The 14,820-nt window shown below is 39.4% G+C and overlaps 1 protein-coding gene across 3 annotated transcripts in view; it reads left to right on the top strand.

Moving 5' to 3' along the window:
• slc12a5a (solute carrier family 12 member 5a) overlaps nt 1-14,820 on the top strand; it is a 187,595-nt gene that overhangs the window by 153,894 nt on the left and 18,881 nt on the right. For all 3 annotated transcript variants that reach the window (XM_072715699.1, XM_072715700.1, XM_072715701.1), the window contains 6 exons: nt 1,667-1,721; nt 2,879-3,009; nt 4,702-4,949; nt 5,488-5,699; nt 5,786-5,953; nt 14,276-14,374. In XM_072715699.1, the coding sequence (XP_072571800.1) occupies nt 1,667-1,721; nt 2,879-3,009; nt 4,702-4,949; nt 5,488-5,699; nt 5,786-5,953; nt 14,276-14,374 (913 nt within the window). The remainder of the gene's footprint in view (nt 1-1,666; nt 1,722-2,878; nt 3,010-4,701; nt 4,950-5,487; nt 5,700-5,785; nt 5,954-14,275; nt 14,375-14,820) is intronic.

A 14,820-nucleotide genomic window follows, 5' to 3' on the forward strand; every position in this document is an offset into this window, starting at 1 on the left:
AAATATCACTTTGAATCACCATAAAGCGAGGAGTGTCTGCATGGCAGTTTTTAAAAAAAATATATTTTCATAAATAATTACGTAGTAAAAGAACTTTCGTAAGTAAAACCTCATTTTCTCCTTTCAACTCTCATCTTTATTCAGTTGCAATTTTTACTGTGAGGAAATGAAAATTATCTGCAGAAGTAGCAGCTTGATAAAACTCAGAAGGTATATTTTGAAAAGCCATGCTGCCAGACACCTGCGGTTCTATTCAATGCCAAACAAAAACACTTCATTATAGAGCCTAGGTGCATTGATGTAGCTCTGCAGTCTGATTTGTCTTCACACAATATTATGTGTATATTTTTGTTTTCTGAAAAGTCTATTTTAAAAATCATAAACCCAGGGTTTGACATTTAGTGAGCTTTCATGGTACAGTTTGTGCTTTCTTATTTTGCTTAATGTTTACCACTGAATAGCTTTAATTTACATTTTTTTTGCTTAATTTGGTAGTTCTCTTGGTTGTTGCCCATTATTATTATGAGATATATACTATTAAAGTAATAACAGTCGACAGTCACAAGACTGTAGATACAACCTGATCATTAGAATCAATATGTCATTTTAAAAGATGTTTTTAAGTTTTGCAGACAACGTTTTTTTTATTATTTTTAGTTTTCACAGATAAACTTCTAGGAGGTTAGACTGAAAGAGACAACTTTCAGATCAGTTAAAGTAAGCCACTGGGAATATTGTATTTTAAGTCTTCCTTTAAATTCTGTTTTCTCTGCTGGATCACTGTCGATTTCCTTCTTCTTCAATTTCAGTCCCCATCAGATAAAAAGAAGTAAAACAATTACCGTCTTATCTCACCTCTTCAGAGGGCTGGACTCACTTCATTATTACCCGATTAGAGTAATTCAGCAGCAGCCCAATGACAGTTTAGGACACACAAATCTATCTAGAAGACAAGCTAATCATATTAGTGCCCAGCTTCCTATATCTAAACAAAGAGAGTAAATAACTCCTAGAACAAGGGAAGGCAGTTCAGTGCAACATAGGAAAGTATGATTTCACTGTCCTTCTTCTTTTCTTCTCTTCAGACATTCTTCTCATTTTTTGTCTTCCACAAACTTTACTGGGCTCCCAGTCTTCAGGAAGTGTAGACCTTTGTGTCTTCAGCTCAACCACATGTTATCGCTGATATTTCACTTATAGTTTTTACCACTGGTTTTAATATTTATTTACCAATCAGTTTTGCTCTCATTGTGTTTGTTTTCCCCATGGCCAACGTGATACACAAAAAATAGCTATAATAGTAACATGGTGTGCATTTTTGTGACCTTTCTGTAGTGCCTCCTCCGTCTGAATAGATACACCTTGGAAAGCTGATGAGATTATAAGAAAAATCATTCTATTGAACCTTTTGCAAGAAATATGAAATCCACAATAGTACGTTTACAGCTAGACTGATAGGGAAATGAAATGGGTATGTTTGTAACACACTCAAACATTGACATTTTACTTATCTTAACTCTCCAGAGCTATAATTCTCTAAATATTTGGTTCCAGTGACAACAAAATGACAGAGCATGTATCTGTTGACTCTGCCTGCTTGGACACAGTGAAGATAACCAGAATGAAAATCATGCCTCTGACTGGCTTCTCTCTCTGTCTCTTTCAGACCATGCTAACCGCAATTTCTATGAGTGCCATCGCCACCAATGGAGTTGTGCCTGGTGAGTAAGCTTCTCATGGAATGTGTGTGTTTGAGTGTTTGCAGGGCTTTTTAAATTCTTTTTTTATACTAAGGACAAAGCACACTGACAGTCTGCAGAATACGCAGGGCCAGCGTCAGGCCTAAGCAGTGGGAAACTGTAATTGCATCCAAGCCCATCCTGGAACCCAACACCTACTAGGAGCTCCTGCTCTCTGGCCTCCAGTGCCCAGAAGTAATGGAGGCTCTAGTTTTCATTCGTTTGCCAGATAAATGCACTTCTATACTTTTCAAATAGATCTTCTGTTGTACCATATGGAAGGACCAACAACTATTTTAGCATTCTAGTATTGTGTTCATGCTATGTGTGCTGGTTTGGATATATGTTCACGTACTGAGTGTAAATTTAGTGAGGTAATGGAATGCGTGTCAAGACAGTATTACTCTCCTTTTTTATTTCTAAATATGGCACATTATAGAGAGATGTTCAGAGAGTGAGCAGGAGGACCTCAAAACTCCACCATCATTCATTTGCATTCATTGAACATATAATCAACGATACAAGATAGCAGTAATGAAATGAGCACGGCCTTGGGAGTTTTTGCACCGGAGTTGTACTGAAGTGTGCAGGTTATTGTGAAGCCTGTCCATCTGGCTCCACATATCCCAGCCTTCCATCTTCCCAATTAAACCTCTAGGGGTCATAGTTTGCTATTAATGGCATAATCCTCTAGCACTAAGTTGACTGTGGAGTGCCATTAAAAACGCTGGTTGTTAATGGGCACGTCTGTGCAGCTAATTAGCACTTAGATTAGCAGATAAACAGATTTTGTTGTGTTTGTTGAAGGGTGAAGAGAGAAACTGAGAGTTGCAAACAGTTTTTAAGTTTAAACAGTAGGAAGGTGACATGTCAGACTGAGAGAGCAAGAAGACAACATAACTCCAGATTTCAGTTCAATTTTAGTGTAGCTGATTATGTAAAGGTAAAAGATTCTGCTGGTTCTAACAGGAAGCAGAGACCCAGCAATCTGACTGATACTAACATTCAAAAACAGTGTCAAGCATGCATGAAATACAAAATGTTCACCCCATGTGACCACCCTGAAGTTTTTGATACGCTGAGGGACATTTACCAGCAGGGTTGACTGGAATGTAACTTTTGTGTCCTGTGTTTAATAGCTGGTGGCTCCTACTACATGATCTCTCGATCCCTGGGACCAGAGTTTGGGGGAGCGGTTGGCATCTGCTTTTACCTGGGAACCACTTTTGCAGGCGCCATGTATATTCTTGGGTGCATCGAGATACTATTGGTGAGGAGGCATTGTGTTATTATGCACGCATGAAGAAGAACATTTCCCAGTGGACAATGTGAGGGGTCTGGGCAACAAGGGGTTGACAAACATCTTGAATGCGCACAGTTAGTTTAACAGCAGATTGGTAATGAAACATTAACTACTGCTTAGTTAGCCTTTATTAAGAACAAATGTAACAGTGCACAACTGACTTTCATGGATCAGGGGTCAAGTCATTGATCTGGACTAATGCAGAACATTATAACAGATTTAGTATCAAAAATTTATCTGTACATTTTTCTAAAAAGCTGCAGCAAAACCCTGTTCATCACTAGGTTCATTTCAATAAGTGTTTTTAATTTGGAGACCTTTCATTTAGGCTGCTACCATTTAGGGGTTTGATCTGCTTGTGGGTGTTTGCAGATTGTATAACTTGCTTATCACCCACACGAAGGCTCTTCAAATCTGGACCTTGATTCCAAATCCAGGCTTTGTTTTCAGTTCTCCCAGGTAGTTAGTTTAATAACTGCTGATACTGAATGGCTACATAGATTTCACACCTGTTTCACAGGTAAAGGAAGGCTGGAAAATCAGCAGTGCTCAGACCTGGAGAACCGTGACTTGAATAGCCCTGATCTAAACATTCCAGATCAGTCAGAGTCTTTGCCAGTAGGTCACTTTATAGTAAATCTTGAGTGGTCTTCAGAATGTGAGAAGCATCAAAAACAGCAAGATAAATTTGGAGGGGCGAGTTTTTTAATTAATCTGAAGAATAATTTGATTGATTTGACTTGAACTAAATGTATAACTTAATTTATCTAAATTAATAGGCAAATTATATTCATAGACTTTATTGAACTCATCATTATATAAAATTTAGACAGAATTTAGATAATAGATTTAGGAATATGTCCTTCAACCACAGTTTCTTAGGTAGAAATACAGGTAGAAATACAGTGGTACCTTGGTTCTCGAACTCACTAGAACTCAAATTTCTTGAAAGTTGAACAAACCAGTTTGATCTAGAACTCGATCTGAATATCAGAAGTCAAACTGTGAAAGCTGACCTAATATAAAATGTACACGCCAGGAAATGAGTCATACTACAATGCAATTGTTACTTGAATGGAGCGGACGATCGGGGCAGGACAGGGGTAATGTTGGGATAAGATTTTATCGTTTTGGAAGCCATTAAGAAAAAAATGCTCTTCTTGATTTATCCTGTTCATTTTGTGTTTAAATGCTAAAAAGAAAAAAGAAAAAACATAATTTTGGGGGGCCAGGAACCAATTCATTGGTTTTCCATTATTTCTTATGGGAAAAATTCGATCAGAACTCGAACTTTTTAGGATTCGATCCGGAGTCCGGAACGGATTAAGTTCGAGAACCGAGATACCACTGTATACATATTTATTAGGTAACACTGACTTGAAGTTTAGACACATCCTTGTTTTTAGTCCATTTGATGTTGGGTTTGCTGGCACGTCTGTGAGGCCACAAGAAGCCGGGGGGAGACCAAGACAGCTTCTAAATGGCCTGTTTCTTAAATCTGGACATATCACATTCTCACTGAGGAGGAACTGGGTCTAAGACCCTGACACATAGGCGGAAAGCAGAGGAAATGATAGACTTTTAATGTAAATTCCTTTCAATCATGGCCGCAGCTTTGAATGCATACTGTAACTGATTCCCGATGTCTCTTTTGGGCAGATATACATCGCTCCCCAAGCAGCCATCTTCAAGTTGGAGGGTCTCGAAGGTCCAGAGGCGGAGGCAGCGTTGCTGAACAACATGCGGGTATACGGCACGTGTGTGCTTAGCTTTATGGCCCTGGTGGTCTTTGTCGGTGTCAAGTATGTGAACAAACTGGCCCTCGTCTTTCTGGCCTGCGTCATCCTCTCCATCCTAGCCGTCTACGCTGGGGTCATCAAGACAGCCATAGAGCCGCCTGACTTTCCGTGAGTGACCGTTCCTGAAGTAACCATGGGGGGAGAAAGTACAAAAGATGAATTTATCCACATGTTAAGTTTTTTAAAAATGTATCGTTACATCTTGTTCGATTATTTAGCGGATGCTTTTATCCGAAGTGACGTTCAATGCAGAAATCAAGGCCAGCCAGTCTTTCAAGGGCTCAACCGTAATATCACTCTGCCAGTCAGGAGATTTGAGCCAGGAATCTTCTGATCATAGACATATAGGCAAAGCCACACCACACCAGATTATTATTATTATTAGTAGTAGTAGTATTATTATTAGATTTAATGTTCTTTCAATGTTGGTATAGTAATAAAAAACCTGGATTTACCAATGGTTTATTGGTTTGCTAACAAACTATGGAAATTTGCTCCAGTAACTATGAACAAAGTAGCTAATTAATTCATCTGCAATGTTTGAGGCTAATTTTGAAAGCCACTGAAAGAAAAAAAACACATGGAATGTCTCTGCTTCAAAGTTACCCGCTAAAGGTGTCTCTCTCATCTTAACCCCTCAATACAGGATCTGTATCCTAGGAAATCGTACCCTGGTCTGGAAAGGCTTTGACGTGTGTGCCAAGGTTATTGAGAAGGAGAATGGCACTGTCACCACCAAGCTCTGGAGGCTGTTCTGTGACTCTGAGTTCCTCAATGCTACATGTGATGAATACTTTTTGAACAACAATATCTCTGAGGTCCAGGGTATTCCTGGCATCACAAGTGGAATCCTTCGGGGTGAGGAACCTTCATTACCCCAGCAGCTGCGTATGAACTTGCAATATTTATTCTTTAATCATGACAAAAATATTTTCTTAATTTAGAGAACTTGTTTGGGAACTACTATGAAAAGGGAATGGTAATCGAAAAGCAGGGAATTCCATCGACTGCAGACCCCGATGCTCCCACAACCAATATGAATCGATATGTCCTCGCTGACATCACCAGTTTTTTCACACTTCTTGTTGGCATCTACTTCCCCTCAGTCACTGGTAAGTAGAAGGCAGTTATTTTAACATTAACTTTCCTTACTGTGGTCACTAACAACCCGAGTTTGATAGTTCAGGTCCAGAAAGTAAAAATCTAGACCAAAATTTTGTTTCAACCGACCAGCTGTGCATGAAGAGTCAAAGCCACAGAGTACTCAACTGGTTGGTTGAACCAAAATCTTGGTCTGGATTTTTGCTTTCTGTACCTGAACTATCCACCACTGCTAATAACCCACTGCGGTGGCATGGATTGTCTTGGGCCCGCCCATTCAGCATTCACAGCCAGCGATAAAACATGATAAAACAATTGTGTCTGACAGGTATGTGTGGCGCGTGGTTGGATCAATCAGGGGAAAAGTGCTGTTGAGAGGCAGATAGATTTTTCTTTTTCTTTGGTCTTTGTAGCACCACGGGTCATTTAAAAACTGATAAAAAAAATATATGCAGATGAGTCTATAGTTCAGGGCTCTTCAAATCTGGACCTCGATTCCAAATCCAGGTCTTGTTTTCAGTTCTCCCAGGTAGTTACTGATTCTGATTGGCCAGAGGCTTCACACCCGGCTCACAGGTAAAGGAAGGCTGGAAAATCAGCAGGGCTCGGCCCTTGAGGACCATGATTTGAATAGCCCTGCTATAGTTGTTACGATGTGACGATCCACTTGCGGCTCCACTTGCAGGGTTTTATTTAAGGCAAGTACAGAACACTAGGAATCTCACAAAATAAAAGACCACACGGGGTCAGAAAAGTATAATAGAACTTAATACTAAAACAAGCTACTAAAACCATAAGGTAAACACAACCAGGGAGCAGGGTAACACAGAGAGCAGAACCAGGAATAGGATACAAGGAGGACAACACATGACAACATTATATCATGACATTACAACGGCAGAATAAAGCACAGAGTGAGGGAAGGCACTTAAATACACAGACATCCAGGGAAAACAAGGAAGAGGTGTAACCTAATCAATGAACCAATCAAGAGAGACACAGGAGCAACGAGAAACAGGTGGACACAATGGGCCTCATTCACCAACCGTTCTTACGAACAAATTTGTTCTTAAACCCCACATACGCACTTTTTTTACGAAGATTCTGACATTGACCAATGTTTTCTTTTCTGAATTTGTTCTTAGCTAAGAACAGAATCTACGCACACTCAAGACCATTCGTACACGCATTTGAGTAATGATATTTTGTTCAAAATAATCGGTTATAGCAGTTTTGTTCATTCTACAGTTGATAAAATGATAGTATTTGAATAATTTATAAAAATAAAATATAAAAAATTATCTTAAAGTGTACAAATTATTTTCATGGTAGTAACGGCAATCATGCGGATTTTAAATAGGTCTGTTTCTGTGCATTGGCCTTGCTATCAAAATGGCCTTTCTGTTACTTCTTGAAGAGCTTGCCAATCGTGCTCTGAGAAGGGGACACATGTTATTTAGATTTATTTGGCACACAGCGTTCACAGAGAAGGTGATATCTCTCCATGTATCAGCTTTCTTGGAGGCTTTATATCCACTGGTTACGCTACTAAATAACATGTGTCTATTTGCATTTACCTCAGTTACACTACAATCCAGTTATAACGGACTTCCAGGAACCTGGCAAAACAGTCCATTATATCCAAAGTCCATTATATCCAGAGTTGCTGTATGCCCAGAACACAACTACAGGACACCATTTACTCATGCCACACCCCAGCAGACACACTTGTGGTATAGATTATTATATTGTACATGTAGTAATCCAACTTTACCTGAGCAGATGCGTGACTATTAATAATCCCGACTCCGTATCTGCGCTGGATATCACCGGCACGCCACACGCCTTGTAGGCGGAGCCTGTATGTCCGTTATAGCCAAACAGTATTACAGCTAAAAGCGGCCCTGGGGACCAAATTGTTTGTCTGTTATAAGCGAAATTCCGTTATATGCCAGTCCGCTATATCCGATGCTTTTTCTGCATGTTCTTAAAGGCGCACGGCCGGGACCAGCGGACCTAGTCCGTTATAGATGATATTCCGTTATAAGCGAGTCCACTGTAATGGGATTTTACTGTATTAATACTTCTACTTCAGCATTACTTAAGTGTTTTTTCCTCTTAGTGCCAAGTGGCTTACAGCCTGCGCGTCTCTTCGCCATTCCTTGCACACGGCCCTACAGTCTCATGTCCTTGTATGGGAAATTGCAGGGCGTTTCCCTATGCTAATTAGGACAAACTGGCACGCGCCTTCGGTTACGAAGACGTGGGATTCATCATTCTTAAGAACAAAGGTGCGAACAGTTCTGCTACTTAAGAACACGTCATGAATCCGACGTAGGTTGTTCTTAACAAATTTCGTAGGAACATATTTAAGAGAATTCTTAAGAAAATATTGGTGAATGAGGCCCAATAACTCTAAAAACACACAGAACTAAGAGAATTAACAAACACTAAAGACTAAGAATCTACAGGAAGGACTAGGGGACACACCAGTAGAAATCTAGAAAGAAAAATACATAAAAATAATCACGATAAACCTGGGGAAACTCTAGAATACGAAAGCACAAAACAAACACTAGAGAACAAAAACCCAGAAAGCAAAAAAGTGAGACTGGTTTCAAGCCAGCCCTGAACCCACGGGAACGGAACCTACGTAGCTGTCAAGGGAACAGGGAAAATACACTAGGGACTGAAGGGCAAGAAACAGGGACAGGATGGCCAGCAACACCTGCTGGCCAAACGGGAAGGGGACACGGAGGGCAGGGTTGGACGGGCACTGACCCTGATGGTAGTGTGATTTTGTCACCTAATGAATTGTTATGGGATTAGCCCGCTTGATTTTCTGCCGGCCCACCCACGCTATGATTTCTGGCCCCGCTATTGCTAGTAACACTTCAAAGACTTGTTTTCAAGTTCAGACAAAGTAATTGTCTTTAAATGGGTTTTGTCCATGATTCTAGTGTTAGCATGTCCATGTTTTTAGACAGTATGATAGAGTGATTAAGAATTTATTTTGGGAAGGAAAGAGAAATAGAATTATAATGGATACAATGCTACATGCAAGATTCTTCATGATATGAGGTACCTCAAAAATCTGTTTGGTCTGATAACCAATGTTAATCAGAGTTATGCTTAGGCTGGCTTAAATTTGTATATACAGTGGTACCTCGGTTCTCGAACTTAATCCGTTCCGGACTCTGGATCGAATCCTAAAAAGTTCGAGTTCTGATCGAATTTTTCTCATAAGAAATAATGGAAAACCAATGAATTGGTTCCCGGCCCCCCAAAATTACACCTAAATATGTTTATTTTTATCTTTTTTTAGCATTTAAACACAAAATGAACAGGATAAAACAAGAAGAGCATTTTTTTCTTAATGGCTTCCAAAACGATAAAGATCTTATCCCAACATTACCCCTGTCCTGCCCCGATCATCCGCTCCTTCCGTGTGCCACGCCCCCTCGTTAACCTCGTGTGGGATCCCCATGTGATCAGCTGATTCTGGTTGTTCTCATTAGTCCTCTGTATTAAGTCCGCGTTTCAGTTTGTTTCCCCAGTCCGGTCACTGGGTGCGTTCGACTTGCTGGCTTAAATCAACGCATTCTGATCCTGACGCAATGCATTACGGTTAGATGCATTGCGACCTCTCACCCGGCTGCACAAACTGGAACCACCTCCGTGACGACACACCTTTGCCCTTATTGGTTGAAGAGTTTAGTTACATGCATGACATTTGTATCTCAGGCATTTCCAATGTGTAATCTGCAGTGTGTGGCTCAGTGGGCTAAGCCGTGTGCCTGTAATCACAAGGTCGCTGGTTCAAGCCCAGCCTCAGCACGTCTGTAGGTCCTTGAGCAAGACTCTCAACCCCCAACTCCCTGGGCACCGCTACAGGTGGCTGCCCTTCACAGACAGCTTACTCTACAAAGAGCAAGTTGAGGGAGGCATAAAAAGAATTTCCCCATGGGGATTAATGAAAGTGTCAATTATTATTATTTCTCCCGAATATCACGTAAAGCAGTGAGAACTGGTTTTCAGTTAATTTTCCTGGTAAAATAAAGTTTAAATAAATTACATAAATGCTCTAATAGTACACGTAAGTTAGTGGTTTATTTATTGTTAGTTAATGTAATGTTGCGCTGCTTTATTTGGTTAATCGTCCAGTCTGTGAAGAAGGCATTCAAGTAAGAATTGTATTGTAGTATGACTCATTTCCTGGCACGTACAATTTATATTAGGTCAATGTTCACGGTTCGACTTCTGATATTCATATCGAGTTCTAGGTCAAACTTCTTTGTTCCACTTTCAAGAAATTCGAGTCCTATGAGTTTGAGAACCGAGGTACCACTGTATTTGTTTCCCAATATATTTCCACAAACACCATAGTTATCTATCTGCTCCCATTGCTTTTAATTTTTCACTCTTTGCACAACAAAGAAACTTTAAGTCATTACAAACCAGCAGAATATTTCATGAAAGCTTTTCAACTAGGTGATAAAACATGGGAATTATTGGTTGTTATATATTAGATCATACATGTTGAGCAATTCAGTGTGTTGTATGAGCATTACATATATATTTTGCATTTCAATTGATTAGTTCTCAGTTCTAGTGGTTAGTGGCAGTTAATTGTGGCTCATTCTGGATGTGTGAGGTTTGGAGATTTAAGAGGTCTTTAAAAGTTGTGTTTTTAGTGATTGTTGGAGGTCTTACAGATTTTTTCTAATGGAGAGGGCCAACAAAAGGCATTGTTCTGGCATATATAGCTTACACTGTATAAATCAGTGTTTCTGAACCCAGCCCACATTTTTTTCCTCCTTCCCAGCTCCTAAAAATGTGGATTTTCTGGGGGTCTCTGAGACCCAGGTTGAGAAGCACTGATATAGATTATATAGTGATTATTAAAGCTTTTTCAAGTGTGTGTTGAGTAGATTTGCAGCTCCGTAAACTCATATATAGAGTATTAACATATAGATTATATAGAGAGGTTATTGACGCTTTTATTCGCTTCTTCTTACTCATCGCTGTGATAGCATATGCTTGACAGACTCTCAAAACTTAGCTCCCAAACATTGGCAGTCACTGAAGTGTTTTCCCAGGCTTTGGATAGTGACAGGGACACTGAGGTTTCAGCGCCAGGGGACGTCGACGGTCCCAGTGAATCGATGAATGGCTGAGCCTTCGTCAAACAAAGGGACGGCACAGCTATACCCCAAGAGAAGGGATGTATGTCAACAGAAAAGTGTTTTGAGAGACTTGAACATAAAATAATAATATTTTGAGTCACAGCAAAGCAAAAGCTTCACTATTTCACAGCTTTTAGGTAAAAAAAAAAAGAGTTTGGGATGGAAAAAAACATGATACATGAAGTTTTAATTGGCCCAAAAAGTTGTTCGTAAACAATACATGATAAATAAACAACAACAATGATCAACAAATCTTATTCTGAAAAGCAATTGACTAAAACATTCAAGTCCAGCTGAAACAGCTATTTATCAACCATGAACTACCTGTCTACAAGGAGAGACATCCTCCTGCTTTGGTCTGTTGATTATGAATGCTGTTAAGGCAAGCTGTCTCCTTTTCTGGACATGCAGATCAATATGTTAAACTTGATTTCAAAAATGTCTTTGTATTGCACCCTAGTCTTGTACACCTGCATCAATTTGGGCCATTGACCCTCTTTGCTAAATGTTTTGCACCATAACTTCTCACTGTTCCATCTGCTTGTGGTCGGGTCCTTCTTCTCATCCTTGCTAAAGCATATTCACCATCGCTGGAATTACTATTGCAGACATTATGTTAGCAGTATCACCTCAGGAAAGAAGCAAAAATTAGTTCAAAGATCAAGTGTGCATAATCAAAGATCATTTTGTACAGATTTCGTACGGGGAAGCAAGATCAAGATCATTTCGTCAACCAAAGGTATTTTCAAATCCAGATTTTGTAGTATATTCTTTCTTGCTCTGGTAAAAAGCTTATTATCTTCAGGTGATTGAATCCAGTTGTTGGTTGAACCAGGTCAACAATAGGAATAGAAGATAACAGGAATTGAAAATAGTCTTTGCTGCGCCGTACATTTTAATTTTTGAATATCCAAGGCATATCATGTACAGAGACACTCCAGTGAAAGTCATTTCCTCTGAAGTGCTGTTAGAGCGGCGCCCCGTCAGCAGTATCTCCCTCTGCTTACTAATATATGTCTTCTCTCTACTGCCTAAAGTAGTTGTAAGGCCTCCAGTCTTTGCGGATAGAGCCTGTATTATTTGGGGATTAGTGCTGAAATGTTAGTGTTATACCCATGGTGGACCATAAGCCGTCTGAGTTCATGCACATTTTGTATTATCTTGATTGTGTTGCCATGGCAACACAGTGGCATCAGTGATCTGAGACATGGCATTTTAAAAAAATTCCTGAATGCCAGTATAATCTGGGGAAACTCCTTTAAATCAGTCATGAACCTTGACACAATGAAAATAAATCCCATTATATTATTCGAAGAAAATACTATCATTCAAATAGAAATCTTTAATAATTATTCCTTTGGATAAAATCTGAAACTTGCTGTTTCTATCAGTAGTACCGAGAATCTGAGATTTAAGATTCATGCAGTTTACTTTTAACCCAAACTGGACAGCAGGGTGTTTCGTCTTGGTCTCTGCTTCTTGCTGATCTTATGCCTCGTCATCTGAAGATCTCGTGATCTTACGCTTATGCCTCGTCATCTGAACTCGCTGCCTCCCCTGCCTCAGCCTGCCCTCCTTTGCCCTCATCATCTGACAGCTCAAGGTCTGACTCTCCCTCAGTGGTTCTATACATAATTGTTTCCTCTGCCATTGACTTTTCTCCTGCAGTATCATGTGAAACAGATGAAACATAGCCAGCATGTCCTGATGTCTGCTATAAAAGACATTGACAAACAAGACCTTAACCAATAAGTTAAAAACACTGCACACTTTTGACAACTGTCTAAACTAAAGTTAAAACATTTTTAAAGAAACAATTTCAATGTGAGTAACACAGGAGAACCATGGAACCACAATCTCTTCAGAAATGTACAGATTTGACTGCTTTGGGGGAGTGGATTAACAGAAGAGAAAGGCTAGTATAATGTTAGGGCTGCAGTTTTCCAGAAGCTCTGTGACAAACCGTAAGAGCTTCTGGTAGATTTTGTGGTCTGATGAATGGAAAGTGAAGCACCGCGTTTGATGTAGCACAAACAGCTTATTAAACTGGTGGTATGACCTGAAAATTACTGTCCATACAAATGTACCACAAAAACTTCAAAGGCCGATCTACAAAGCATTGTCTCAGAGAAGGATGCAATTAGTAAATAATACGTGTGAGTGTGATCATTTTTAAAATGTATCCAAATGAATCAGTTTAGTATTATGAATGTGTTTTATTTATATGATGTTGCTGAACAGGAAAATTAAATGTGAAAAAGAAGATAAATACTTTCTGAAGGCGCTGTATTTTGTACTATATATAATAATAACAAAGCAATACTGAAAACTGAATTAATGTTTAAAAAACATTATGTGGCAAAACAGTCAAATTACAATAAAATACAATTAACAAGAAATACAAAAAAATGAATTAAAAAACAAGAAAATGAGAACAGGCCTTTAGATATCTCATTGTAGACCCTGCGGTGTAAAGATTAATGTCATCAAACATTTAATGGCTCTTTCTGAATTATGCTAGCAAGTTCATAATTAGACTAGTGCCATTAAAGGGCCAAGCTATCTGTGCAAATTGCAGTGTTATTGTGTGCAGTTCCAATAACACATTTAGGGAAGGGGAAAGCTTTTTACAGTCCACACAATAAAAACCAAATTCTAAAGTGCACTTTTTTGTGCACTGGTTTCGAGTACTTTTTTCACGTTTTCCAAAATGTCTTGGCCTAACAATTAACGTTTTCGCAGGCTAATTATTGGATGGTTATTCTGTAATGCACAGGCATGCTACAACAATAAATCACAGAACAATTCTGCCTACTCTGTTTCTGTGAATTTTGTTTTTTTTAAATTTTATTTACACTTTCAAAATGAGTCAAAGGAAATCTTTGCACAGATATAATTCAAAAAACATTTTTAAATAATTATTGTTAAGTTCCAAAGTGACGCTGACAGTCCCTGGAGCAGTTGGGGTTAAAGGCCTTGTTTCAGGGCCCAATAGTGACATCACTCTGCTGACCACAAAATTTGACCCAACGACCTTCTGATCAGAGGCACAGTACCAGTCCACTGACCCATATACTGCCACAGATGAGCAAGGTATTGAAAAACTGATTGTTGCATTTATATGTATTTTGTGTGTGTCTACCACAGGTATCATGGCCGGCTCCAACCGTTCAGGGGATCTGAGGGATGCTCAAAAGTCAATCCCGATTGGCACCATAATGGCCATCACCACAACCTCCACAGTCTGTATCCTTTTACTTTGGAGACAAGACCAAATTGTGGAATGGCACGGTTCATAGAGGTGGGTTAAGATCAAGCCATAACCTCTTTCTGATCAATGACCCATACTGTGCTTAACGTCTCCAGCTTTAGAATAGGCTAATTCTGTACAAGTTAGTACTGTATCAAAGGTAAATGGTCAAGTCATTTCATTCCTCCATGAACTCTGGAGCTGCAGAGCTACCTGGCTGGGGTGGAAGTCAAATATGCATCATCTAACAGTCTACTGTTAGAAAGAATGAGACCCTCTTACATATAGTGAAAGCAGGACAGTATGATTGGTCTCAGAGACAAATACAGTTCTAATCTATGTACTTTGATTAGAATGTTATTCTTTATGTTATGAAAATCTGCTCAACCAAAAGGCAAAGGGCGATCTAGGATGAATCTGCCAGACAGTGACACTCTATCTG

This window comes from Paramormyrops kingsleyae, chromosome 8, assembly GCF_048594095.1.
Source record: "Paramormyrops kingsleyae isolate MSU_618 chromosome 8, PKINGS_0.4, whole genome shotgun sequence".
Lineage (NCBI taxonomy): Eukaryota > Metazoa > Chordata > Actinopteri > Osteoglossiformes > Mormyridae > Paramormyrops > Paramormyrops kingsleyae.